The sequence below is a fragment of the Canis lupus genome, chromosome 3 (assembly GCF_011100685.1).
Source record: "Canis lupus familiaris isolate Mischka breed German Shepherd chromosome 3, alternate assembly UU_Cfam_GSD_1.0, whole genome shotgun sequence".
NCBI classification, from domain to species: Eukaryota; Metazoa; Chordata; class Mammalia; order Carnivora; family Canidae; genus Canis; species Canis lupus.
Genome location: NC_049224.1, coordinates 84,647,721 through 84,675,163, shown reverse-complemented (window position 1 = coordinate 84,675,163; position 27,443 = coordinate 84,647,721). Strand labels below are relative to the sequence as shown.

General features: G+C 41.3%; 1 protein-coding gene across 7 annotated transcripts in view; it reads left to right on the top strand.

The window, feature by feature from the left end:
* Nucleotides 1-18,724, top strand: part of RBPJ (recombination signal binding protein for immunoglobulin kappa J region) — a 224,898-nt gene extending 206,174 nt beyond the window's left edge. For 6 of the 7 annotated variants that reach the window (XM_038533541.1, XM_038533542.1, XM_038533545.1 and 3 more), the window contains 7 exons: nucleotides 4,048-4,222; nucleotides 7,990-8,127; nucleotides 8,286-8,398; nucleotides 12,124-12,264; nucleotides 13,290-13,445; nucleotides 14,063-14,166; nucleotides 14,323-14,638. In XM_038533541.1, the coding sequence (XP_038389469.1) occupies nucleotides 4,048-4,222; nucleotides 7,990-8,127; nucleotides 8,286-8,398; nucleotides 12,124-12,264; nucleotides 13,290-13,445; nucleotides 14,063-14,166; nucleotides 14,323-14,638 (1,143 nt within the window). Of the gene's footprint in view, nucleotides 1-4,047; nucleotides 4,223-7,989; nucleotides 8,128-8,285; nucleotides 8,399-12,123; nucleotides 12,265-13,289; nucleotides 13,446-14,062; nucleotides 14,167-14,322 lie in introns of all 7 variants that reach the window. The other variant, XM_038533540.1, reaches the window with a different exon arrangement.
* Nucleotides 18,725-27,443: the final 8,719 nt, after the last annotated feature.

Genomic DNA, 27,443 nt, shown 5'->3' with positions numbered 1-27,443 from the left:
ATAATACAAAAGAAGCTATTTCCTCATTCAGTAAATCTTCACTGACTATCTTAGTGTTTGCCTTATCGTAGTTGGCAATAGGGATGGGGGCTGGCAGGTAACATTGAAGGTGATGAGCTAGACACAGAATGCACACTAAGAAGCCTTAATAATGACCTTCTTCAAATATTTTTATGACATTTGTATCTTTATAATTTTTATAAATAAAACTTATCAACTATGTATTTTTTAAATTAGGTTGGTAGTAAAGCTTATTACCATAAAGGTGGTTTCATTTTAAAAGAAAATAGAACAGTAAGAAATATATCTAAATTATGGCCCTTGAGCCCAAGGATATATTTAAGTGATAGGCTGATCTGATAGGTCTTAGCTGTGTCTCCCCTATTTTACTATTTTGTAGAAAGTCTCAAGAGTTATAGGTCTCCACTTAGACAGTTGGTACTATGAAAAGAATACTTAGGTAGGTAGTGAGAAGCCAGAGATTGTAGCTACCAGTGTATACAACTGTTAACCGAATTCCATTGCTTGCTTTAACCAGTTCCAGCTTCCAGTATTTTATTTTATTTTATTTTATTTTATTTTATTTTATTTTATTTTATTATCTTATTTTATCTTATTTTATCTTATTTTATCTTATTTTATCTTATTTTGCTTTATTTTAAGATTTTATTTATTTATTCATGAGAGACAGAGAGAGGCAGAGACACAAGCAGAGGAAGAAGCAGGCTTCATGCAGGGAGTCAGATGTGGGACTTGATCCCGGGACTCCAGGATCATACCCTGAGCGGAAAGCAGAAACTCAACCACTGAGCCATGCAGCCGTCTCCCCGCCCCTTCTTTTTTTTTTTTTAATCAGCTTCCAGCATTTTGAAGGAAGTAATAACAAACAAACAGCATCCCCACTTGCCTTTCCCAGCATCGTGGCTTAGTATTGTTTCTTCAACTTATATCATTATATTCTTTCCCCAAGCCTTAAAAATTCACAGAAGACAAAAGAATACCTGAAACCTTGAGCATTAACTAGTATTGAAAGCATCTACTAATGGGTAGTATAATGTCTATAAGCCAAATATTAAGTTACTAGTTAATACTAGTTTTAATGAAAAATGCTATTAGAGAAGTCTCACATTATATAAAGTTAAGACTTGTTGAGTTGAGAGTTAGCAGAAAGGCATTCCAGGTGGAAGGAGCATCTTCTGTGCTTGGAACCTAAAGATGTAAGAACATGGTAGATGTGGGCCCAGGTAGGCAAAGACAGCCGGAGCATTACAATGCTGAGCTTCAGAGAGAGGGCCCTTTGCTCTTGCCTGTCTCACTTTACCTCCATTCATTTAAGGTAATACTCTTTTCTTTCAACAGTCTGCTCAATGAATGGTTCAATTAGCCATTACTCAAAAAGAAGGGCTATTTATTTTTGTACTATTGGGTATTTGTACTTAATATGCATTACAGTAAAGTACTGTATGTAGTGCTTAATATGGTCATGACATTTGACTCTATTAGTAATATTTTGGATCTGAGATTTCACTTAAGGTTTTAAATTTGTTAAATATTAATTTCCTCAATTTTATATCTTACATAATTGGAACTAGGTAAGCAATAAAACATGAATTAACTCCCTGTTTAGCCCACTTGTGTTTTTCTTACATATTTTTAAAAAATATACTCCCTAAACCTCTCTTGCTAGCACTGTTTGTATAATTCACATATTTCTACTTTTGCAGTATTAGATCTGATACTCATTTCGGGGCAAAGGTTTTTTTACTACGGCATGAAGATCTTGTCTTCAAAGAGTTGTTCTTGAATTGTTCATTATTTACAGAAAGGTTTATTACATGCCATTTTCTATTCTAGAATTTTGTTAGCTAATCTAGCCTTTTAGTATGACAAATGTAACTTTAAACTTTATTTATTTTCTCAAAGCTGTAATACTTTTTCTGAATAGTGAGTCGTTCTTCCCCCTGCCCCCATAGAATGGAATTTGAGTAGTTTGTAGTCTGTAATCTTACAGTTTTTTTTTTTTTAAATAATGGTTCTAATTAAGTTACCCCAGGTATGATGTTTGTTTGTTTGTTTTATGGATTCAGATTACTCACTTTTGTAAAAATAGGGATACATTTTCCTTTTTTTCCAAAGGGATATACATGCATTTGCTTTTTCCAAATAAAACCCTTTGGGTGAAAGTCTTTTTCCCTTGAGAATTTTTCTTCATTTATTTTTTTTTTTAAGGTTTTATTTATTTATTCATGAGAGACACACACACAGAGAGAAAGAGAGAGAGAGAGAGAGAGAGAGAGGCAGAGGCAGAGGCAGAGGGAGAAGCAGGCTCCATGCAGGGAGCCCGATGTGTCCAGGATCACGCCCTAGGCTGAAGGCAGGCGCCAAACCGCTGAGCCACCCAGGCATCCCGAATTTGTCTTCATTTAGACACACATTTTATTTTTGTTTCCTGTAACTCTCTGCTTTAGTACGTTGATACTTATTTTCCTAGTGTCTTTTATGGTGCAGAACAATTCCATAGTTTAGGCTTAATCTGACCTTCAGTGTTTTTTATTGTATTTGCAGCATCTCTTAGAACTTGGAGATCCTGAGAAAAAAAAGCTGCATGAGTGCGAAGTACTGTTGTTTTCATTTTTCTTATTGCTATTATTAACTTTATCTTCATTTTGTCTTCTACAGTACAAAGCTTCTCAAAGCTTTTACCATACTTCTGAATTTTTGCAAACTTAATTGAGTGTAAAATAGTCACATGGCACCTGCATTTTCTTACATGATTTTGTTATTGAGAAGTGAAATAAACTGCGGCATTGTTTTTGTTTTGCTACTAAAATTGCTTGTGATTACAATTTAAAAAATCAAGAACCTAGAGTACATTAGCTATTTCCTAAATGAGTTGCATTTTTCCTAATTTTTAAAAGAAACAACAGAGGTAGTCAAAGAAACTTGTTTAACCTAATTTTAAGGTAGAACATTGATCTTTTAAAAAATATAATTCAAATATTTTAAATATCTAAGCTGTGTTTGAGCATCATTTATCCAATGTGGAAAAAGAGATCAAGAATTCATTTCTTTGCCTAATTCACGGCGATCAGGGGAGTAGGAAAGATTTTAGAATTTGTCATATATATTTGAAACAATAGCATTGAGAGTGTTGCTACTGTTTTGCTAGTGCAATATCTCCTTAATTCTATCTTGTCAGTTACCAGAATTTATTTTCTGGTAAACTGCCATCTTGATGTGCTTATTTTCTCTGTTACCTTTCAATCTAGTTGTTGTTGTTGTTGTTCTTTTTCTTTTTTCTTTCTTTCTTCTTCTTCCTTTTTTTTTTTTTTTTTTTTAAATTAAGCACTGTCCCCAAAGTGGGGCTTGAACTCAACCGGGAGATCGAAAGTCTCATGCTCTACTGACTGAGCCAGCCAGGCACCCCTCAGTCCAGTCTTTGGATGATATAATAATATGAATTACCCATTGGGCAGTCACCCCCTTTTTTATAAAGAGTTCTTTAATCTATGTTCATATCACTTTCTGGCATTAAAATATTTTATAACTATCTGATTAGTCTAATGCTGTTTTCATCAGATTTACAGGTGGTTCTCTAAAGTCTAACTAAGAAAAACACTGCACTATTTTCAAAAGGACCACTGCTAAAAACTCTTAACATAATTCTGTTGAATTCAGATAGCCTTATGTATATGTGTTCTTTGAAGAAATACAGTCATGGGCTTTTTTTTTTTTTAACTGTAAAATTCTATTTTAAAAAAGACTGCTGTAGCATTAATAATTCTGTGATATAGGTGTAGAGCTATATAAAACAGAAAACTTTTAAAACAGTCTTAGGGTAAAATGGATCACAATGTTAGTATTTTATAGACTTGATAAAGATGACTGACAGTGCTTTGTCTTCAGAGATGAATTTCAGTAATTTTTGCAGTTTTATCAGTTATTCATCGAATTCATTCATTGAAAACCTAGCTACGGCCATGCTGAGCTGTAAGTACATAACCAACAGGGTTTTGGTGCTATTGAAATTCTCCTTTTCTTTCACAGAACTATTGCACAGCCAAAACATTGTACATATCTGATTCAGACAAAAGAAAGCACTTCATGTTGTCTGTAAAGATGTTCTACGGCAACAGCGATGACATTGGTGTGTTCCTCAGCAAGCGGATAAAAGTCATTTCCAAACCTTCCAAAAAGAAGCAGTCATTGAAAAATGCTGACTGTATGTATGCTTGAATTTTCTTTTTTGCCACCAATTCCCACCATAAATTGATAAGATAGATTCAACTATATTTTTAATTAAAAATTAAAGATTATGCTTTTTGATAGCAAATTTATTTACTAATATTTTTGTGGCCCTCACTTTATCTGAAACTGTCACATTAATTTATTATTGCCACTTTATGGGTTTCTTTCTTTTTTTTTTTTTTTTTTTTTTTTAATTGAAATGGACAGTACCTGGTCTAGGGAAATGGTTCCCAACCAGACTGGGTTCTTCACTGCTCCCCAGAGGCATATGGAAAAATGGAGGTTTTATTCCCTTTTGCCATGAGTGACTAGGGAGTGATGATGGCATTGGGTGTTTTGGGCCAGTGATGCTAAATGTTTTCATTCTCATTCCATGGAGAATTGATCCACCAAGAATGTCAAAAGCTCCTCTTTGAGAGACACTATTCTTAAGCAGGCTTTGGAAGGCCATCCTGAAAACCTAAACAAAAATTTTAATATGGTTACTCTGGCAAAGATTGCTGTCTCATGAGCAAATTTTTGGACTACCAAAGATAAATGCTGTCTGATTTAAATTATAGATTTCAACTCCTACATCTCCTTTGCTTTTCTTTATTTTAACTCTCTGTGATGAAAAACTTTCAGACTTAGTAAAAGGGAGAAAGGAGTGTAAGGTGACCATATACCTGGCCTCAACAGGTTTTGCCAGTGCTGTTTTATTATTTCCATGGCCTCTTCCTTCTCTGACAGGTGGAATATTTTAATGGAAATCTCAGCTATCCTGTTCTTTCAGCCACCATTTCTGCAGGAGTGACTCTAACAGATAACTTTCTTTTTAAGCAACAGTATGCCTAAAAAAGTTGACAGTAGTCCTCTAATGCCATCTAAAAAGCCAGTCCCTCTGCAGACTTTTTGCAGTTATGTTTCCATGGTGTTTTGTTTTTTTTTAGCAGTTGGCCTGTTCAAACTTGGATCCAAAGAAGGTCCATACGTTTTAATCTGTAATAGGGTATTCTCTCCCCCTCCAACCTTTTCTTCCATGTTGTTGGTTGAAGAAACTGGGCATTTTTCTTTTGGAATTTCCATATTCTGAATCTGGCTGATTACATGTGCTTCTGTCTCTCATATTTTCCATAAACTGCTGGTTAGACTTAAAGACTTAGTTTAGAATTAGGTGGTCCTCTATATGTTTTGTTTCCTTCAAATCAGAAGCCATATGATATCTGATCACCCCACTTCTTGATCCTTAAAATTGTTTAGAGTAAGTTGAGCTGTTGTTAGCCTAATCCATCTGTTACAGAGTTCCTCAGCAACCTTAACTATTGATGATTGCTGCTTAAATCCAGCGTTTTATGAAGGGCTTTTTCTAATTCTTTTACTTATGACTTAATTTGTTAGCAGTTTGTTTCAAGTATAGTCTACAGAGGAAAGGTAGGATGAATGCTTATTTACTAATTTGTAGAATAACAATAATAGTATTCTTTCTTTTAAAGTGCCCAGTGAGGTTTTAGGAGTTTTGTGTAGTTTAATTGCTTTTGTTTTGTTTCATTTTGTCTTATTATGAACTTACTGAGTTTTTATGTATTGGTTGGTTTTAGCTCTCTCAGTCATTATTACTGTAATCATTTACTTTATATTATGGAAGTTTTCAAATAGAATACAGTAGAAAGTTACATAATTACATGAAACCTCTTGTGTTCATCATCTAACTTTGGCAGTGATCTTAACTGTAGGCCAGTCTTACTTCATCTATATTCCTCTCTCACCCTGCTTTCCTCTGCCTCATTTTAGTTTGTTGTAAATCCAAGACAAATCATCTATAAATATGTATCTCTGAAAGATAGGGGCTCTTGGATTTTTTTTAATATAATTATAAAACTATGATCACATAAAAACAAATATGTCATAAAACAACTATAAAAAATAATTTCATCTCATCAAATACCTAGTCGATCAAATATAAAATTGTCTAAAATGTTATTTTTTAAGTTTTTTGTTTGAATCACAATTCACATTTTGAATCTCCACCAGAAATAATGTGTAGACATGTCCTTGAGTATTTATCATCTGTGGATTCCATTTTCATTTCCTTCCCTCCCTCCCTCTCTCTCTCTCTCTGTCTCTCTCCCCCCTTGTAATGTGTTTATTCAGGAGACCAAGACATTTAGCTCTGGGAGATTTCCACATATTAGATTTTGTTAATTTCATTTCCTAGATGTAGTTTAATGTATTTTTGTAAATTTGTAGTATCAAAGAGAAACACACTAGAGCCAGACACTAGTTAAAGGTGATAAAGGTGAATTTTGTTCAGTACTATGACAGTATGGAGAAGAAACTTCAATGTAGAACTGAGCTCAGTTCTCTATACATCCAGGACAAGTAAAGATTTATATAGTCAAGGAGCAGCATGGCGGGAGCTACGGGACAGAGGGGTCGGTGGGTAGAAAATGACTAAGAGGAAACACTAAGGGTAAGGGTGTTCTAGAGGAGCCTGCTCAGCAGGCTTTTTGCTAAAAGTTGGCCCGATAGGCAGAGTGGGAGATGAGAAACTTGATCAGATACCGAGGGTGGGAAGATGACTTAGCAGGTTCTTGGAGTAACTGGGCTGGGCAGGCCAATCCCTGGGCCCGAGGTAGAGGCCTACTTGAAAACAGGGCTCAGAGGAACCTGTCTATTAAGTTTGGTTTTATAGATTTAATTTAGAAGTTTGGTCAGATTTAAATTTGTTTTTCTTTGTGGTTTTTTGTTGCTGCTGAAGGACAAGGCTTATTTATAGTGATAGTAGAGGGTTCTTGCTAATGTCATGTATTTGGACTTTTTAAGATTTTATCTATTTATTAGAGCACAAGTGGGATGAGGGAGACCCAGAGGGGGAGGGGCTGACTCCCCACTGAGCAGGGAGCCTGACCTGGGGTCCATCCCAGGACTCCAGGATCATGACCTGAGCCAAAGGCAGATGCTTAACTGACTGAGCCAACCAGGCACCCCCAGACTATTTCTAATTCAAATTAGAGGATTTTATTTAACCTCTAACTTTGTTTTTCTATTGATCATAAGTATCTTCTTGGCAAAAAACATATTTCACTTTCAGAATATTTTCCTGCTTACATAGATGTGGTTGGTTTGTTGTGTGTGTGTGTGTTTTCTCCATGAAATTTCATGCACCACCATACTTCAAGGTATTTAGAAAAAAATCAAAATCTCTAAAATCACAGAGGCAGTTGGCATCAACTTTGGTAAACATTCTCCTAGACCTCTCTCTATGAATACATTCCATAGAATTGGATTTGAGCACATGGAGAACGTGCAATCACATAAATGTGTGTGTGTGTGTGTGTGTGTGTGTGTGTGTGTATTTACCTGATGAAACCACAGTATACAGAGGGTTTTAGAGTCTGCTTTTCCACTCCGGGATCTTCTAGGGAGATATTTATCAATGCATTTTAGATGCACATTATTTAAATAGGTGAATGATATTATATTTAATCAATTTTCTATTTGATATTTATTATTTAAAAAATAATTTCCCTTTACTGTATAGCACTGCATGAAACATACTGTGTAGTCCTCATTTTAAAATTTTTAAAATTTTTAAAATTATTCTTATGGTCATAGTTTATCTTTTTAGCATAACATTATCAATGAGTTACTTTGACTTTTTTTTGGGGGGGGGGGGTATCAATTTGTAAAGAATAATCACAATTTGCCAAGTACAGCTCCCTTCTCCCAATCACATAAATAGAAGCTATTTTTTCTTTGCAGTATGCATTGCCTCAGGAACAAAGGTGGCTCTGTTTAATCGACTTCGATCCCAGACAGTTAGTACCAGATACTTACATGTAGAAGGAGGTAATTTCCATGCCAGTTCTCAGCAATGGGGAGCATTTTATATTCATCTCTGTGAGTATGAGAATGCATATTTGATGTTTTTAGTGTGAAATTGTTAAATTCTTTGATAATAAGACATATAAGTATATATTGTTTTATTGTTTTCCTGAGTAAGTTAATGAATCCTACAAGATAATAATTTGATCTTTTTTTTTTTCACTCTACTGTAGTGGATGATGATGAATCAGAAGGAGAAGAGTTCACAGTTCGCGATGGCTACATCCACTATGGACAAACAGTCAAACTTGTGTGTTCTGTTACTGGCATGGCACTCCCAAGATTGGTATGGCTCTACTTTAGCTTTAGTCATATGTGTAGTAAAATAGGCACAGCATTCAAATGTAAAAATACACTTCAATTTCATGCTTTTTAATTTAAGAACATGCATCTATAATCACTGCTATTCATTATTCACAATTATATTCCACTTTATTTTAAAAACGATTTAAGTCAGCCAGTTTTTATGGATTTCATTCGTAATGACTTTCTGTTACACTACTCTAATAAATTTTTATGGAATTTTCCTTTTTGGTTGTATATCTGTACATGTTCAATAGAGGGCACTAAATAATTATGTTATGATTTCTTTCCTTAACTAATACAGATACTCTGTATTCATTTTTTGTGGTACCTGTTATATCCCATCATGGGACCAGGTTTTCAGAAGCATAGGCATTCTTATTTCTTTAAAAATATAAGTATAGTTTTTATTAGTTTACTCTCCCACAAGAAGATAGATTTATTGAAAATTAAATTGTTATTTCATACTCTGAGAGAGAAGCATGGTGTTTAAGGCTTTTTGTTCCCTAGGATGATTTTGAAACTGTAAAAACTGCATTTCTTAGCAAAATGAAAGCAAAAGCCCCTACACTCCTTCCTTTGTGTTCCCCCTTCTTTTCTGAAACAGTACAGTTTAGTTAGGATGGAGGGGATTTATGAGTAGCCCTGATTCAAGGTCAGGCTGGGGGACAGTGTTGTATCCAGTTTATCTCAGAAATATGTTAAATATTGTACCAACAAAGTTACAGAGCCAGCATAGAGGAGAGAACACCAGCTGGAATAATTCCTGATGTTTTATGAATGTAGAATTCACCAGACAGATAGCTTAAGTTAGAATATTTGCAATACCTGGTATCAGATTTCCCTACTTTTCTCAATAATTAGAAATGACCAAAGCAAGTTTTTGATGCCAAACACTAGTGAATATCTTTGGTTTCTTTATTGGTGAGAGGTCATTCAGCAGTGTCTATGTCCAAAGAACTCTTGTGGGGAATAAAATTGAGCCAAACATGGTTCATGGTCTCAATGTGCTTATTCTTAGCTAGTGGAGAAACAGTGGAGCACTCAAGTAACAGTACTCTATACAAATCATGACTCTTACGTGATGGGAGAAGCATGAGTGAGTGCTATAGACTTAGAGGACGCTTTAGACTTAACATTATTCAAAAATCAGTTGTTTCTCTAAAATTCAAACCTCATCAAATTTAAATATAACTCAAAGACTTTGGCACTGAATTGAAACATTTTGTTTGAGTTTAGTCAGTCTTCCAGACTTAGAAGTTATAATTGCTAAAAGTGTACTGTCTGCCCTTAAACTCAGAAATTGGCATGGTTTTAATAGAATGGCCAATATTCTAATAACCTGCAGAACTAAAAACTGTAAATGCAAAGAATGTTAACTTAAAAGATTGGGACCCTTTTTTTTTTTTTTTTTTTACTATTGTGGCTTAGTTAAAGAAGAATCTTTGAATATTAAGATTTAAAGTAATAAAAGCCAACAATTTCACATGATATTGATAGTACTGTTCTAAGTACTTCTACATATGTTGATTTAATCCTTATAAAACTGAGTAGTTACTATTAAGGATGTTCATTGTGGAGCAAAGTATTACATCCTGCATTCATACGTGCATCCTGCAAATAGTCCTGACAGTGCCAGACACCAGAAATATATTGGTGAGCAAGACAGGCTCTCTGTCTTCATGGAGCTTACATTTTGTTAGAGAGATGGACAAAAATCAGCTAAAGAAACACCCATATTAAAATATTAAAGGTTAATACAAGTGATAAGAAAATAAAGCTAAAACAGGATAAAGAGAATACAGACTGAGGGGAGTCCTTCGAGTGGTCAGAGAAATCTTTGGAGTGGGGATATTTGCAGAGACCAGGATGAAGTTGGGAACCACAGACTGTGAATAGCATTTCAAACAGCACAAGTGCAAAAAGAACTTGAGATGGGAATGTGAGAGAACTAGTAATGAAGCCATGGTAGCCCGAGCTGGGGAGAGGGATGGAGGGAACAAGTGGCAGGAATTGGGATATTATCTACATATACTAGGAGGCCACCGGAGGGTTTTAAACAGGGCCTGGTGGCTAGTTTATGTTTAGAAGGGTAATTTCAGCTGCTCTGTGAAAGGAGGAAAACATGGGGTATAGCAGTGGGAGCAGAGAGACAGTGGTTGGGCTTCTGTCATAATTCAGGCAGGAGCTGGTGGTGGCATCTTAAACCAGTATTGTAGTGGTAAGGTGATAAGAGGTGACAGATTTATTTGAAAGGAGACTTAACAGAATTTTTTGATAGATTGGATGATTCGGTGTAAGAGAAAACAAGGAGTCGAGGGTGACTTGAGGTTTTTAGATTGAGTGAATGGTGGTGCTGCTTATCGACCTGTGAGTTGGAAGAGGATCATGCAAAGGAGGAATTTTAAAATTTGGTGTTTTGATTAAGACTTTGGTAGCCTATTCAGTATCTTAAGTGGAACTGTTGAGTCTAGCTAAATATATGAGTGCCAGAGAAGAGAGCCTAGGGCTGGAGATAAAACTTTAGGATTTGCCAACCTCCAAGTAGTGCAGAAAGGAAAGAGGATGGAAGAAGGAGAAGGGGTCTGAGGACTTGGCCCTGGGGTACTCTGAAGGCCAGTTAGAGCACGGCTGTCCCCAAAAGGAGGACAGCTGTGTCAGTGCTTCTGAGAAAGCTAGCAAGCTAAGGACAGATGTCTCCTGATACCTACGGATTCATCTCTCCCAAAGTCCTGGGTGGCTCTCCACAAGGGCAATTATAGTGGAGACTTTGAGACAAAAGGCTGAAGTTAACTTCAGGAGATTGGACAGTGAGGATGAGAGTTTGCCATAAGCAAAGAAATGGAGTAGAAAGGGAGGGAGAAGGATGTGTAGTCAAGGAAGGATTTTCTTTACTTTTGATTTTAGATGAGAAATAGTTCTGTAACATGTTTGTGTGCTCTTGAGAGTGATCTTCATAATCATCAAACACTCAGTGATTACCTTCTATGGGTTAAGTGACATCTCAGACTTGATAGGATTCTCTTTCATCTGTGCTTTTTGTGAAATATTTGAATTATAAAATATAATAGAGCTCAGGCTGGGCAGGCAGCCAGCCAGCCCTGGAATCGCACTCTGGTCCTTCAGCTTCCAACCAGGTGATTTTGAGCCCGCTTCCTAAGCCGCAAAATGATACTTAATTTAGATTTTTTAAAACAGATCTATAGATAATGGACTGCATTGACTAGCATACGCATAGTATTCTTTTAGAGTTAGGTTTTCCTTTGATGTCATTGTATATTATTGGAAGAGTCCACTGAACTTGCTACACAGAATATGGTCTATTGGCCAGCAGGATTAATATCAGCTGTCAATTTGTTAGAGATACAGACTGTTAGGCCCCCATGAGATCTGTGGGATTAGAACAGATATGTTCTTAACAAGGATCCCAGAAGATTTGTATGCACATCAGAGTTTGAAAAGCAATGATCCGGAAAACAAGTAGCTGCCTGCCCTATTTTTCAGGTGTTTACAGAAGAAGGTAACCGCTTCCACATTCTACTATGTTTATGATCTGAAAGTGTTTTTTACACTTCACCTCATTGTTTGTGAATGTCTTTGTGAACTGCGATATATTATTATAGCATATTCTTTCTCTGTACTCCTGGCAGTGTACATAATGAAAGCTCTCCATATGTGATGACTTTTTTCTTTATCATTGAAATATAGATAATTAGGAAGGTTGATAAGCAGACCGCATTACTGGATGCAGATGATCCTGTGTCACAACTCCATAAATGTGCATTTTACCTTAAGGATACAGAAAGAATGTACTTGTGCCTTTCTCAAGAAAGAATAATCCAGTTTCAGGTATGTTCTTAAATTATTGGTAAAAATGTGCCATCTCTTTGCTTAACAGCATACAGAAACAGGAAACTCTCATTTAATGTTATTTGTACCCAAATACACAAAGCTGTTCTCCCATATTTATCTCGAGTCCAGTGGTTCTTAACCTACGTGATCCTAAGATATGGCAGTCACCCTAACTTAATGAAGAACTCAAAACTATAACAATGTTTTTGTAGAAATAATTGCAGTTCTGGGAACCGAAAAGTTTTCCTCAGATCATCCAAAAGTAGATTTTGGTTGTTCAATGAATCTCCTGAAACTGTGTGAAGACATCATATATAGATACACGTGTACTTTGGGGGAGGGTTCATAATTACTAGATTTACATTGGGGTCTTCCAAGATCGTAATGATGAGATGTTTCGAAAGCTCATTTTTTACTGTGTTCACTCAGAAGTCTTTCGTGTATGACATGGGTATCCCATTGCATAGGATAATTATACTTTGATGTGAAACTCATTTGTAAACATCTAAAGACCTGTTTCAGAGAGATGACCACATGCAGCCATTCTCCTCAGCCAGAGCTGATGGGCTGGTCTGGGTGTTTTAAGGTAGGGATAGGCGAGTGCCAGTTCACATCTTGGTTCCCTCCTGCTGAAATTGCACGAGTTTCTAACTGCCTCTAAGCATCAGGGGCGCCTGGTTTCTTTCTTAGGGCCCCGTAAAGACTTCTAAATAGCTACTTAAACCACAAATACTGATGTTTTCAGGTACCGGTGTACTCTCAAATGGTCATTGTGAAAGGTGTCATTTTTAATAATGTCACCAAAATATTTCATATTATAATAAAAGCTGCTGAATGTGAGGTTGCTGTATTAAATATTCTGTTTGTGTTTAAGGACTGGCAAAGCACCGTGTTTGGGATGTTCATGAATTTTTACCAAACTCTTCCCCTGTTAAGTCCAGTGTTTGAGTGCTACCTTGTTAGAATTGTCTTACCCTGCAGTGTATGTAATACTGCCTTTCTGAACATTCTTTCTTTGTAAGGCCACTCCATGCCCAAAAGAACCAAATAAAGAGATGATAAATGATGGAGCTTCCTGGACAATCATTAGTACGGATAAGGCGGAGTATACGTTTTATGAGGGGATGGGCCCTGTCCTTGCCCCCGTCACCCCTGTGCCTGTCGTAGAAAGTCTTCAGGTAAGACCACCTCCTCACACGTTGACTCTTAGCTCTTTGCAACTGCTTTCGGCCCTGACTTGGGATGATTTTATTTCACAATAAATTTGATTTTTCTTCAAATCTTATGATTTGAGGATTTTGTTAATACATCACCTGTTGGTTTAAAAAAGGAAAAAAGAAAAGAAAAAAAGAAAAAAAATAAGAGCATACTTTTATACAAGAAAACAGAAGTTTAAATTCACTCTTATGTTATCTTGAGATATATTATTAGCTCACTTTGTCTTTATACTCATTTATTTTTTTCCTAAAGATTTTATTTATTTATTTGAGAGACTATGGCGGAGGTAGGGGTGTGGGGAGGGAGGAGGGCACAGAAGGAGAGGGAGAAGCAGGTTCCCTTATGTCTTGTGTCTCATGTCTCAGGCTCTGTCCCAGGACCTTGGGATCACTTACCTGAGCCAAAGGCGGTTGCTTAACTAAGCCACCCAGGTGCCCCCATAATCGTATAATTTAAAAGAAGAGTTTTAGTCATCCATTTTTTTTCCATAGATCATAGTCAAATGAAAAACTAATCTGTGCACTTTAATGAAAAATGAAAAGTTTCTCAACAGTGTCTAATTTTCTGTGAATTTCAGTTGAATGGCGGTGGGGACGTAGCAATGCTTGAACTTACAGGACAGAATTTCACTCCAAATTTACGGGTGTGGTTTGGAGATGTAGAAGCTGAAACTATGTACAGGTAATTAATGAAGCTTTTTCCATCATCTAGAGTTTTTGACGGGCGGGGGGGTGGTGGTGTACATGAGATCCTTTCCTAATACTGATTGTAGTGTGTCAGAAGTCCCAGTTCTAAAACGGACGTGGCTATTTTAAGTGATTTCTGTTGCCCCCTCAGATGTGGCGAGAGCATGCTCTGTGTTGTCCCAGACATTTCTGCATTCCGAGAAGGTTGGAGATGGGTCCGGCAGCCAGTCCAGGTTCCAGTAACTTTGGTCCGTAACGATGGGATCATTTATTCTACCAGCCTTACCTTTACCTACACACCAGAACCGGGGCCTCGGCCACACTGCAGCGCAGCAGGAGCAATCCTCCGAGCCAATTCCAGCCAAGTGCCCCCTAATGAATCAAACACAAACAGCGAGGGAAGTTACACAAACGTCAGCACAAATTCAACCAGTGTCACATCCTCTGCAGCAACAGTGGTGTCCTAACTACCGTCTTTTTGCTAGGACTTAAACTGACTCGAGTGTGGCAAAATGTTGACAAAAAGAGAGAGAGAAAGAAAAAGGAAAAAGATGAACAATCTTTTGTGGTTTCTTGGGAAAACTTTTCATACCAGGTGATACTGTTCCAAAACCCCATTACCTGCAAGTGCTGATTGGAAGTGCAGAAGCCACAGTAAAACAGACAAGCAAAACGTCAAAATGTACAAACTATTGGAAATCGATTTTTTTTTCAGCTGTTCTTTTTTTGTTTGTTTGTTTGGTTGGTTGGTTTTTGTTTGGTTTTGTTTAAATGGGCAAGAAATAGAGATGTGGCTGGAATAAAAGTTAATCAAACTAGAAGGCACAAACCTAACATAGTTTTTACGGACCAAGGAACTTGTATAAGCTTTAGCAAAAGGTACATTTTCACCATACCTTTTTTTATATCACAGTATATAGTCCACCTTTGTTACCAAATAGGTTGTTCTCCTCCCTCTCCGCCCCTTGGAGCTTCTGCTCTTCAGTACATTCAAGTTCCAAGCCCGACCATGCTTGTTTAATCTGATTACCATATTCTTCCAGGTTTTTGTTTTTGTTTCTGGTTGGTTTTGTTTGGTTGGTTTTTTTTTTTTTTTTTTTTTGGTTTAAGGCTGGAACTTTTTTTTTAAGCTGATGTCTTATGACTTTTTATGAGTCGAAATTGTTTTGATTTCAGCAAGTCAAATCTTGTAAAGGCCCGCGTATTTTTTTTAAGATTATATGAAGTCTGTGCAAAAGCTTTAAAAAGAAATGCCTCTGCCTTGCCTGCAATACATGCAATGTACGTTAACTTCGTCTCTGTTCTCAGACACTGTCCGTATTTACTTCCTTGTTTTCCTTTTTCTTAAAAAAAAAAAAAAGGTATTTATAGTGGTATTCCAAGAGGTTCTAACATTTACATGGAATTAAACATGGCCATTTCGTCATTAATGAATTAATGGCACAGAACATGTTGGTATTTGAAGCGTCCTCTCCCCTTCGCTCATGCGTAAATGTATCTCCATGTTCCAGGGTTTGTTCAGCGCCCCCAACCCCTAACCCCCTGATCTTGTACATACCTTGTATTATGTGTAAGTTAAACATTTTATTTTGAACTTGGAATGTTCCCAGTGATTTCATTCAGCAGGGTGTTTTCTGCCTTTGTCAGCGTATGACAAAAAAAATATATATATCATGAGAAGTATTTGCTACCAGTTGGTAGATGGTGCCCTTATTGGATAAATGAGGAAAATCTCAGCAAAAGCATGTGTTTGTTTACTTTTTTTTTTTTTTTTTGGTAGCCTAGGTCAAAACATCATTGTAACCTTAAAACAAGATCCTTTTATTAGATGACCAACTAAAATAGCTTGAAAGACAGTACTTTAGCACAGATAGTTGTGAGATTATAAAATTGCAAATGTAATTTATCTTTCCACATCTCTCCTGCCTTTCTTCGTCTTCTCTTCCCCAGCACTGAGCATCTCCACAAATGTCTCCTGCTCAGATAACATTTCTTTTCCATTCAGTTAAGATTTAGTTGCATTCAGGGTTGTGTTGGACTCATATGCCAGGCTCGCCGGTTTTACATTGCTTCCATCCCTGCACTTGGGTTATGCCTTTGTTCGGTTTCTTAGAAATCGTGGCAGACTCAATTGGGCTACATTTAGTACAGGAACCATGTGTGTAATGTTACAGGACACAGTCTAGTAATACAATCATCCTTCTTAGAGTTAAAAACTACCTCTAGATTGTGGTAAGCTTTTACTGTCCCATAAAACAGGAGCCACAAGTACCTTATGAATGCAGAACTAACTTCCTGCAGTGTTTCCTTACAGAACATTGTCTTTCTGGTGTCCTGGGCGATTTTGAAAACATTTTCTTTGGAAGATTTTTTAAATACCCTATTAGTAGCTTTTTTGGTCACCCCCAGCTTTGCTGTGTTCATCACTCATTCTTTTGCTCAGACTATGCCATTGTAAATACAATTCCTAACCTCTCTAAATCACCTTTTCCTCAGTTTTCAAGGGGGAAGTCATTTGTAAAACACATTAGTGGTTAAATCAAAGTTATTGTGGTTTTATCTTACTGCAAGCCTTTTTAATTACTCACGGGCTGCATTACTCTCTCTATATAGCCTTCTCTTCAGATCTGCTCCAGTCACTAGCTTCTCTCGTAAGCTAACCCTGCCTCACACTTTTTAAATCTGTTTCAGTGATCGAGGGCAGAATTGTGGCCTTATCTGTCTTTGTTTTAACTGTTTACTAGCGTCTTGCAAACTTGCTTATTTCTGAGTAGTATTTATTCTCTGTTGAGTCACGGAAGTAGTCTTTACACAGTGCTTTTTGTTCGGAGCGTGGAAATATTTTCAGTACTGCTTTACTTTGAATGGGCCACACATTTCCTCCACTTCCCAGGTTTGGTATTTAGTTATGAAACTGTATTAAATTAACTGATAACAGATGAGATACTTTTGAAGAACAAACTATTCCTTACCTACCTTTGCAGCTCAAATTAATTTTTCAAGTTCTATGACTTTATTAAAATGAACTTTGCTTTTTTTTTTTTTTTTTTTTTTTTTACTATTTATACCTTATTTTGGCTCTTTGTTTCTTTTAATAAGATAATTTTGAAATATTAAACTGTAAAGCCTTTTCCTGTTTGTTTGAAAAGTCCAAGAATGTACTTATACAGGCATTTCCCTTGCTATTTTATGCCATTCTGCATACCACAAACTAAAGACTGAAATTATTTGTCTGTTGTAGCTTCATTTTTTATCAGTAGTTCTTTTGTCAGCTGCTTTAAAAAAAAAAAAAGAACTTTGTGGATTTACGAATCATTTTCAATGTGTAATTTATAGGAGCCTTGACCTCTGGTTATAGTAGAACCTAACCCCTCCTCCGATGGCATTACTAGAGATGCTGGTCCTTTTTCCTCATAAAGACTCTCTTCTTAGAATGCCGACCGCTTCAGATAAAGTAGAGAGCATTCGAGTTTGGGGTTGTTTCTTGTTTTTTTGTTTTTTAATTCTGTTTTAGAAGTGTGTCTTCTGCTCTCATGAGCTATGCAATTTCTAAAAGTATGCTAGAAGCTGAGTCTGTGATCCAGTGTGTTTTTATTAGTTCCATTGAATTGATCATACAAATTGGGAAGGCAAGTTAAGGGCTTTGAATGTAGAATGCCCTTTTGATTTTGAATGATTTCAGAATTGAACACTAGGATAATAATTAACCTGCTGCTGACTTCTCTTCAACTGTGGCAACTAAAGGCATCCTCATTTGTGTGTTAATTTATCGCTCTTCTGCACAGACTTATTTGCGGTCATAACTGGTTAGTTGTGTGTTTCTTTTTAACGAAACTGGTACCATCTGTGCCCTCACAGAATATTCCCAATGCAGTTTTTGAGAACTTATAAACTCATCCTGTTTAACCAGATAATCCACAGGGGGGAGGGGTTCCTTTTTTAAACAAAATGCTATTCAATTATTAACCAAGTTACTTACTTTGATTTCAAAAGCAGCTGTGTTTTCTGATGAGTACTGAACAAATGTGTGTAATTTTCTGTGCCAGACTTTTGACTTTGTTTTCAAGCACTGTAATGTGGGATGGATGATTAGAAACAATAATATATTAGGGTTTCTATTTAACCCTTTCAGGACTGAACTGTATCTCCTTTTATTAATTTTTCCCTGTGTCGTGATAAATGTTTGCCAGCATTCAGTACTGTGTTGGTCCAGATGTAGGTTTTTATGCTCATTTTTAGCTTATTTCTTGTACCTTGCAGCATGCTCTATGCATTCAGTCCTTAAGGGGTTTATTTTACAAACTGTGCGCCTGTAAGGTTTATTAGCAATAAGATAGAAAATTGAGCAAGTTTATACCATAATTTTGTAGAAAAAAAAGAATCTGCTCAGTTCCATATTTCATCCATGAGAATCCTGCAATACGGGCAGTTTCAAGGAATAAATAAAAAGGAAATGTAAACCATTGTAAAAGTCTTCTGTTGGATGTGCCTGATGCATGTATGATCTTTTTTTGATTTCAGAATACTTCATAAAGATACAATTAAATTACATACCACATTTTGTGTATGACAAAATCTTACCTTGCTATCGCATCACATCGAATTGATAGCTATGTGGATTTCCTTTTTGGTGTTTTTAACTATGTCGTGCTTCCAAGAGAGTTCTGGGGTTTCCCCCCTGTAAATAAGGAGAGGGGCTTTGTCACTCAAGGGGCGTATCTCCCAGTTCAGGAACACTTCAAGCTACTCTCAACAAGATTAAAGAGTATTATTTAGCAATAGCTTGCTTTCCAATATAAAGTTGCCATTTGATTTACTATACAGAAGAGCATATAATGATGATTTATGCTTTTAGCGGGGGCTCCTAATCAGAGAGAGCATTCTTTGTGTAATAGAGAAAGTAAAAGGGGGGGGATGTTACATATTCTTTAAATCATAGCAAGTTTATTTTTTATCTGACTTCTCCCAAAAGAAAAAAATAGATTACCAGAATTTTGCCAAAGATCTCTTGCTTCTAAAAATAATGATTGTTAAATAAGAGACAATTTAGTTGTAAGCTTTTAAAGGTGGAGATTGAGAGTGATTACTTGATGTAGAATTTAGAAGAGAGTAATAAGCATATATTCCTTCCTATAAATAGTGCATGAGCCCTTTCTGAGCAATCTTACCAAAGATCCATTAAGTATGTTTTCTTCTTGTCACTGAACCTCTAGATGATTGCCATTTACAGAGACGCAGAGGGCAAAGCTACATCAGATTCTAGTCATAAGCTATCACTGAAGGGAGTCTTCTTTAAAAATTAAAAAAAAAAAAAAGTCTAGGAAGATAGACTAAAAAGAAACCCTAAAAAAAGTTTAGTGCTAGGAAATCATGAGGGAGATGGATGAAGCTGATGCATCCAAAGAGGTGATCCATCTTGACATAAGGGTTAGAGCCTAAACCATATGGCCAAGCTCTAGCACCTGTAAGACTGGACAGCCATACACATCGTTCTTTGGGTTCGGGATAAAGTCGCCTGTGTGCCTGGCACATAGTCAATAAATAGTTAAAGGTGTTATGCTCACATATGTGGAAATCACGACTCCTCTTGGTTCATTGAAAAGGCAGATGAATATTCTCTACTACGGAGAAGGGAGAAGGTTTTGACCACAAGAACCCGCTTATACCACACACAGAGAAAACTTGGAATTTATAGAATGTTTTGCTTTTCGAGAGCTGGCACTTTAAACTGTGGTATTCTGTGGAAAAAAATATTTAAAGGTAAGTATGAAGTTTAGGTGTGTATCGAGTTCTTTCTGGCATAATGGTTGTAGTCCTTGCTCTTCATCTCTTACGTCCCATCACCTTACTCTTAGGAACATGTAGGTCAGTCATTTCTGGCACCTTTATCTGGTTGATCATCTCTACGGGTGCTGGACAGAGTAAGGTCACTAGTATTTATTTAAATCCCAAACTTCTGATCTAGTAGCACCCCTTGCCTTCATAAAAAGGAGTAAACAGTGTAAGTGGGTGGTTTCCACGGTGGCCTCCTGGGTGGTCCCTGACCGCTGTTCCATTTACCTAGAACTAACTTTTCTCCTCGCAAGCCTCCTCTCTCCTCTGTTCTTCCTCACCACACAACACTAATGGTAACTAAGTTCTTAATATGGTCTGCACATATTTAGATGATATAATGAAAAGTTTTGGGGAAAAATAATTGTGACTTCAAGGATGATTGTTATTTTAACAATCGCCAAATGTCCTGGAGGTTTCATGAGCTTGAGATTCCAAAAGTGCAAATGATGTGGTTTGGGGGAAAGAACTTTAGCTGAAGGATAATGGAATAGACAGCTGTTGGCTTAGAAACAGGAATGTCCATCCCTAGTTCTGGACGGTGCCAGAAGCTAGACCTCGTTGTTAAAGACACAAATGGGAATTTTTAAAGCCAGTAATCTAGGCTCTGAGCTCAATCAGGGTGTGGCCAGTTGGGAAAATTTCCACTAAGGGCTGTCTTAGTCTGTCCAGGCTGCTGTAAGAAAATACCATGGCCTGGGTAGTATAAACAACAAAAATTGATTTTTTTCCTCCCAGTTTTGGAGGCTGGAAGTCAGATCAGGGTGCCAGCATGGTCAGGTTCAGGTGAGAACTTACTTACTGGCTTGCAGACAGCCACCGTCACTGTGGCCTCACGTGGCACACAAGACATCTGGTCTTTGCGGCAGGCCGCAGTCCTATCTGACTAGGGCCCCACCTTAGGACCTCGTTTAACTTTAATTACCTCCCGAGGGCCCTATCTCCAGAGGGAGTCCCTGGGAGTTAGGGCTTCAACATGAAAGGATGGCATGGAGGCACAATTCCGTCCATAGCCGGGCTTGTTCCTGGGCTGCAGTTTAAATAAATGACATACTGGGCGTCCGTCCCTATGATGGTATTCGGGTTTACAGCATATGTCGGTCCTGACTGGGGTTTCTCCATAGTTAGCTAAGATGATGAATGGACTGGGCTGAGAGACCAGAGGTGAGGCAAGACTGGGAGAAGTCACTTTGGCCACTTGGAAACTGAAGGCCACTATGTCCTCCTCACCACAACCCTGTGAGCTCATGCCTGAGCCATGAAGAGACTGGCCCAGTGGTCTAAGCGCCACACTAGACTCGGGTTACTAGGGAGTGGTTCTGTGACAAGTTCGGTCTTAAGGAACTTTATAGGGAACAGCTGTTCTATTTCTATCCTCAGATTTTACAGTTGAGAAAAACAGCCCTAGAGAAGTTGAAAAATCCACACATAGTTCCAGGTTGAAAATGCTTTATGAAAACTTGAAAGTGCTATTCAGTTGCCAGGTGTTTTCTTGTTCCTGTTATTATTATTATGTTGATATCCGCCGGCTGACTGCTTGGCTTGTCCTCCATGTACATGTGCAAAATGTCATAACCCTAGAATGATCCCATAGACTTCAAAACATTTTCCATCTTCCCAGTGAAGATAATAATGGGTCTTCATGTCTAACAGGTTTAGTAGCCAATGCTGATAACTTCAGGTGTTTCTGGACCTCCTCCGTCGGCTTTAGGAAGACCAGAGCTCAGAGACCAGGGTCTGGATGATGCCGTTGAGTGGTTGGCGCTCAAATCATAAACCCCCTTCCGCCAGTGGTTTATCTGGGTGGTTGTGCAGCTCTCCACTCTTCCTTTGCCCCATTTCTAAGTGGGGCGGGATGACCCCTAGCTCCTAGGAGGGGCACAAATGAGAAGCCCTCCGCCGTGGTCCTGCCTCTGGGTAGCCTCCAAGCCCAGATACACCTGCTTCGACTGCCCTCAGTCGGGTTCAGGAGTCCATTTGCCTTGGGTCTTTGAGGATCAGTGGGGGGTTTGGTCCTCAAGCCCGGTTTTGGCCTATTCATTGAGAAAACAGTGATCCGACTGTCTTGCTGTTAATACTTCAAAGGTTTACAAACGCACATCTTCACTGCGACGGCCCTCGCTGGGGTTAAAATAGTTCTTAAAGTCAGAAACCAAGACTGGTTATTAGGGGAAGGAGATTTTGTGAGAAAAACAGAAGCCCACGGGATTGAAGGGAGGCCTGGATCACGCTTGGAAACCACTCCTGCCTGTGGGTTCCGGAGCCCGCTTCATTGGGGGGCCCTCGCCCCGGGCGTTCCCTGTCTTATCCCGAAGGCCTCTGCTCCAGACTCAGTGTTGCAGATACAGCAAGTGCTGGTGGGACCTAGGCCGCTGCCCCCCGCTGTGCATTTATTTATTTTTTTATTATTTTTATTATTGTTATTATTTTTTTCCCACTGTGCATTTAGAGGGAAGGTCAGTCAGAAGGAACCTCCGGGGCTCATTTGGTCCCGTGCTGAGGCCCAGACTGACAGGGGAAGATCATTACCCACAGAGGAAATTGAGGCCGCGAGGACGGGGAACAGACGCTAGGCAGTCACTGGGGGCTACAAACCATAAATTCTGGAATCCGATGTATTTTTTTTTAATATTTATTTATTCATGAGAGACACAGGGAGAGAGGCAGAGACACAGGCAGAGGGAGAAGCAGGCTCCTTGCCGGACCCGACGCAGGACTCGATCCCAGGACTCCAGGATCACGCCCTGGGCCAAAGGCGGGCGCTGAACCGCTGAGCCCCCCAGGGATCCCCGAATCCGACGTATTAAGAGTGTTCTCCGTGCTAAAGGCTTTACGTGGAAACATCTCTTACTCCTCAGTAAATGCCCGCGAGCCCATTCACCGGGCTCCATTCAGGAGCCCCCTCCCGCCCCGCCGGCCTCTTCAGCGTGTGGGGGGCTCCCTCCACGGCCTGGGCCTCTGCTGCCCCCGCGGCCCCGACCTTCTCGGGCCCGCAGCCCTTGGGCAGGAAGCACGCGGGAGCCCCCACGGGCCTCGTTCCCACGGAGGACCTGACCTGCGAGGGGAACTGCTGGGTCGGGAGGACCTGGGGGTGACCCCTGTCCCCCCTTCAGCGCTCGGGTTCACTCGAAGGTGGGGAGTCCTTGCCGCTGAGGTCCTGTTGGGGAGGAAGTCTGGCCCCGGTTACCCTAATTTCACCGATGACGAGATGAAGGGAGAAGGGCGAGGGTCACCGGCAGGGCTCCCCAGCTGGCAAAGCCCCCTGTGGGCCAGGGGACCCCGGGGGCTTGGTGGCCTCCCGAGCCTACTGGAGAGCAGCGGGGAGGTGGCCTCGGAGAGGGGGGCCCACGGCGCCCTCCCTTAGCGTGTGCTCTGCGGCCTGTGCCCCGCACCCGGCGTCAGGAACCCCGCGGAACTGGTGAATTCTGCTCCATTCCAGCCTCGTACTGCAGAGGGAGCCACACAGGCTCAGCTTAGGGACGCCCGGCTGGCTCTCAGTCGGTTACACACCTGCCTTCGCTCCGCTCGCTCGGGATCCCGGGGTCCTGGGATCGAGCCCCGCGTCGGGAGTCTGCATCTCCCCCTCCGTCTGTCCCTCCCCCGTCTCGTGCACACCCACTCTATTTCTCTCTGTCTCTAATAAGTAAAATCTTTAAAACACAAAAGCAAAGCCAAAAAGCTCCGCTTACAGGGAGCTTTCCTTGTAGTGGAGAGAGGCCGGACGTATCCACAAACCTTATTTATCTGCACGCACACACGTATGTACCTACTAAGGGCTCGACCTGAAAGTGTCGCTCATCTAGAGGTGAGGTCATGGCATCTGAGCACCCAAACAGCCCAGCAGCGTCACATCTGCCCACTTTCCAGAGAGAGAGAGAGAGAGGGAGGGAGGGAGGGCGGGCAAGCCCCTCCTTGGGGAAGAGCCAGCCTAGCCAGAGGCGGGCACCGAGGCTGAGCGGGGCCCCAGGAAGCCGACCCAGCAGCCGTCCTGCCGGCTGTGTTGGGCCACTTCAGGGGGACGTCCCCCCACAGGGAGGGCAGCCCCGAGAACGCAGGTGCCACTTGCAAGAATGAGGAGCCTGAGGGCGGGCGGGGGCAGGAGGGAATGCAGAGTAGATTTTAGGTCTGGTAATTTTGAAATGACTATTAGTCTTTTCTTTTTTAAGATTTTATTTATTTATCCCTGAGACACAGAGAGAGAGAGGCAGAGACCCAGGCAAAGGGAGAAGCAGGCTCCCTGCGGGGACCCTGATGCGGGACTTGATCCCAGGACCCAGAGATCACCACCTGAGTCAAAGGCAGATGCTCAACCCCTGAGCCACCCGGGTGTCCTGAGATAACAATTTTTGTTTTTGTTTTTGTTTTAAGATTTCGTTTATTTATTCCTGAGAGACATACAGAGAAAGAGAGAGAGAGAGAGAGGCAGAGGGAGAAGCAGGCTCCGTGCAGGGAGCCTGATGCAGGACTCAATCCCGGGTCTCCAGGATCACGCCCTGGGCTGAAGGAGGCATTAAACCGCTGAGCCACCTGGGTGTCCTGAGATAACTCTTTGTTTTTAAGTTAAAATGTCAAGTGAGCAGTCAGGTGTCTGGGTCCGGAGCTCAGGGCGCGGCCTGTGCTAGAGATACACATCTGGGAGCCTCCCGCAGGTAGATGGAGCCTAAAGTCCTAGCCTGATGGGATCACCAAGGAAGGTTCCAATCCCAAGCCCAGGGCAGCACTTCTCAAACTTTATAGTAGGTCAGTGGGGTCAGTGGGCCTGGGTGTGGAGATCCTGCATCTCTAACAAACTCCCAGGGGACCCACTTCGAGTAGCGAGGGCCTCGTGTATCCCCTCCAGACAGAAATGGGAGTGACTGGCAGAAAGAGCGAAGTGCCTCTTGACTCCACAAGGGTGATTGTTGAACCAACGTCATTGTTTTCCAAGTCACTGTGAACTCACTATAGTGGCCTTAGAACAGGTGTTACTATTGTTGTTGCTGTTGTTGTAACTGAACTCAAGATGGGGAGTCCAGGCCCCACCTACCGAGCCACCCGGCTGCCCCAGGCCGGGCTCTTTGTGAAGCAACACAGAGTGAAAATTTCTCTTTACACTCGGGGAGGCCTTTGATGCCAAACCGCTGGCTAGTGGGCTGGGCAGGTGCGTGTTACAGGGCCCGTGGCGTGGCCTGTCGAAAAATGCCAAGTGTTCGTGCGCAAGGACAGGATGCACAGAAGCCTCCGTTACTGACAACGTGTCAGAAACCCCAGAGCCTCGAAGCACCCAAGAAATTGGTGTACCCAGAGGCTGGAGGAATGTTGCACGAAAAAAAAAAAATATATATATATATTAGTTAAAAAAAAACTAAGTTTAAAAAAAATCTTTGGTTTAAAAAAACGCCAAAACTGCTCATTTTTTTTAAAGATTTTATTTATTTATTTCTGAGAGACACACACACACACAGAGAGAGAGAGGCAGAGACCCAGGCAGAGGGAGAAGCAGGCTCCATGCAGGGAGCCCGACGTGGGACTCGATCCTGGGTCCCCAGGATCACGCCCTGGGCTGAAGGCAGGTGCACAACCGCTGGGCCACCCGGGCTGCCCAAAACCGCTCATTTTTAAGCTTTTCTCATGAGAGCAATTGTGCAAGCCCAGAGACTGAATGGCTGATGACAAGAGCCTCGGTGAGCGGCATCTCTCCGCGGAGACACTTCCCGGGGGGCCTGGCTCTGCGGAGGCCGCTTCTCCCCTCGCCGGGATTTTAGATCTGAATGAACCCAGCCACACTTGGGCTCCTCTGGGGAAGAGGCCTGTGGGTGCCAGGTGAGCCGGGGGGCCCCGACCGCACAGCCCCCAGGCTCTCTCTCACACACACACACACACACACACACACACGACCCTCCTACGCTCCACCATCGCCACCGTGGCCACCCCGCTGCCCTGGATGTGTGTTCACGCCGGGCGCCCCTTGGGAGGGTGCCGCTTAACCCTTCCTGCCCCGAGAGGCGCCCCCCAGCTGGGTGTGAAGAGCAGGGCGCCGGCACCCAAGGGGAGCTGCGCTCAGCGGGCCGCGCTGCGAGGACCGGGCCTACCCGGGGCTGTGCCCGGTGGGGCCCTTTCTAACCGTGTGGCTAAAGCTCAGATCTTTCAAAAGATCGAGGAGGGCACCTGGGGGCTCAGCGGTTGGGTGTCTGCCTTGGGCCCAGGCCGTGACCCCGGGGTCCCGGGATGGAGCCCCGCGTCGGGCTCCCCGCATGGAGCCTGCCCCTCCCTCCCCCTGGGTCTCTACCTCTCTCTCTCTCTGTCTCTGTGTCTCTCATGAATAAATACATAAAACCTTAAAAAAAAAAAAAAAGATCAAAAGCGGCACCTGAAGGCACGCAAAACACTTTATTTTCTGCTCTTAAAGACAAATATTTGCCAACCCACCGTTTCCGAGGTGGAGGGAGGTTAGGGACGCTCAAGGCTCCGTGGCCCCCACCTCCCCCCGGGGCAGCCCCAGAGCGAAGTCCTGTCCCCTCGACTCCCAGCCGACCCCCCACAGTGGTGGCTCCCGCCTCTCTCCTGCGGCGATGACTCCCCACGTCCCCAGAACTGGGGACGCCTGAGGGCCACCCTTCGACATCCTCCCGGGCCCATCCCAGCGCCCCCAGCCCACCGCCCGCTTTGGGTAAAGGGCACACCCAGTTCTTCGCGGGCCTCCTTGGAAACTCCAAGTCAGTCCTGGTCCTCTGTCCGGCTCACGCCACTCGCCCAGCCCGAAGGCCAGGCAATAGGTCCTGGGAAACACCTGCAAACCGTGACCCCGGTCACCTGCTCCGCCACCGCGGGAGCCAAGCCACCACTGGCCGTCGCAGTGGCCGCCCAACAGCTGCTCCTGCTTCCTCCCGGGCCCTCTTACGGGGATTCCTCCAAAAGGTGTCCTGCTGCTGCTGAAAGCCCCCGACCCCCTTCCCTAAGTCCCCCTCCTGGTCCCCGCCAACGTGCCGTGCGGCCTCTTGGTCCTCATCTTTCGCCCTCACCCTGGGCCCACTGGTTTCCAGACACACCGGCTTCTCTTGTCTTCCCCAGATTTCACCAAACGTGCTCTCACCCCAGGGCCTTTGCATCGACCATTCTCTACGTCTGGAGGAGCATCCAGCATTTTTGCCACAAGCATCCTTGCCATGCACAACTTCGCTGCACAACCAGTGGGCGGCAAGGCAATTTTGCTTTGTTAATAAAAAATGATAACTGGTTGACAATTTGGTTTGATAGTTTGGTTTCATTTCCCCATTTTTATATCATATAGATCTTAGCCCTCATAACGGTCTATACAGCGGCAGAGTTGTGAACCCACATTTCCCACAGAACTTTGGGACGTAGGGCAATATGCCAAGAACAAAACAGTGTAGAGAGCCTTCACGAGGCGATACAAAGCATATGCAGTCTAGTATTCAAGAACTGCTATCTCTCTTAGAG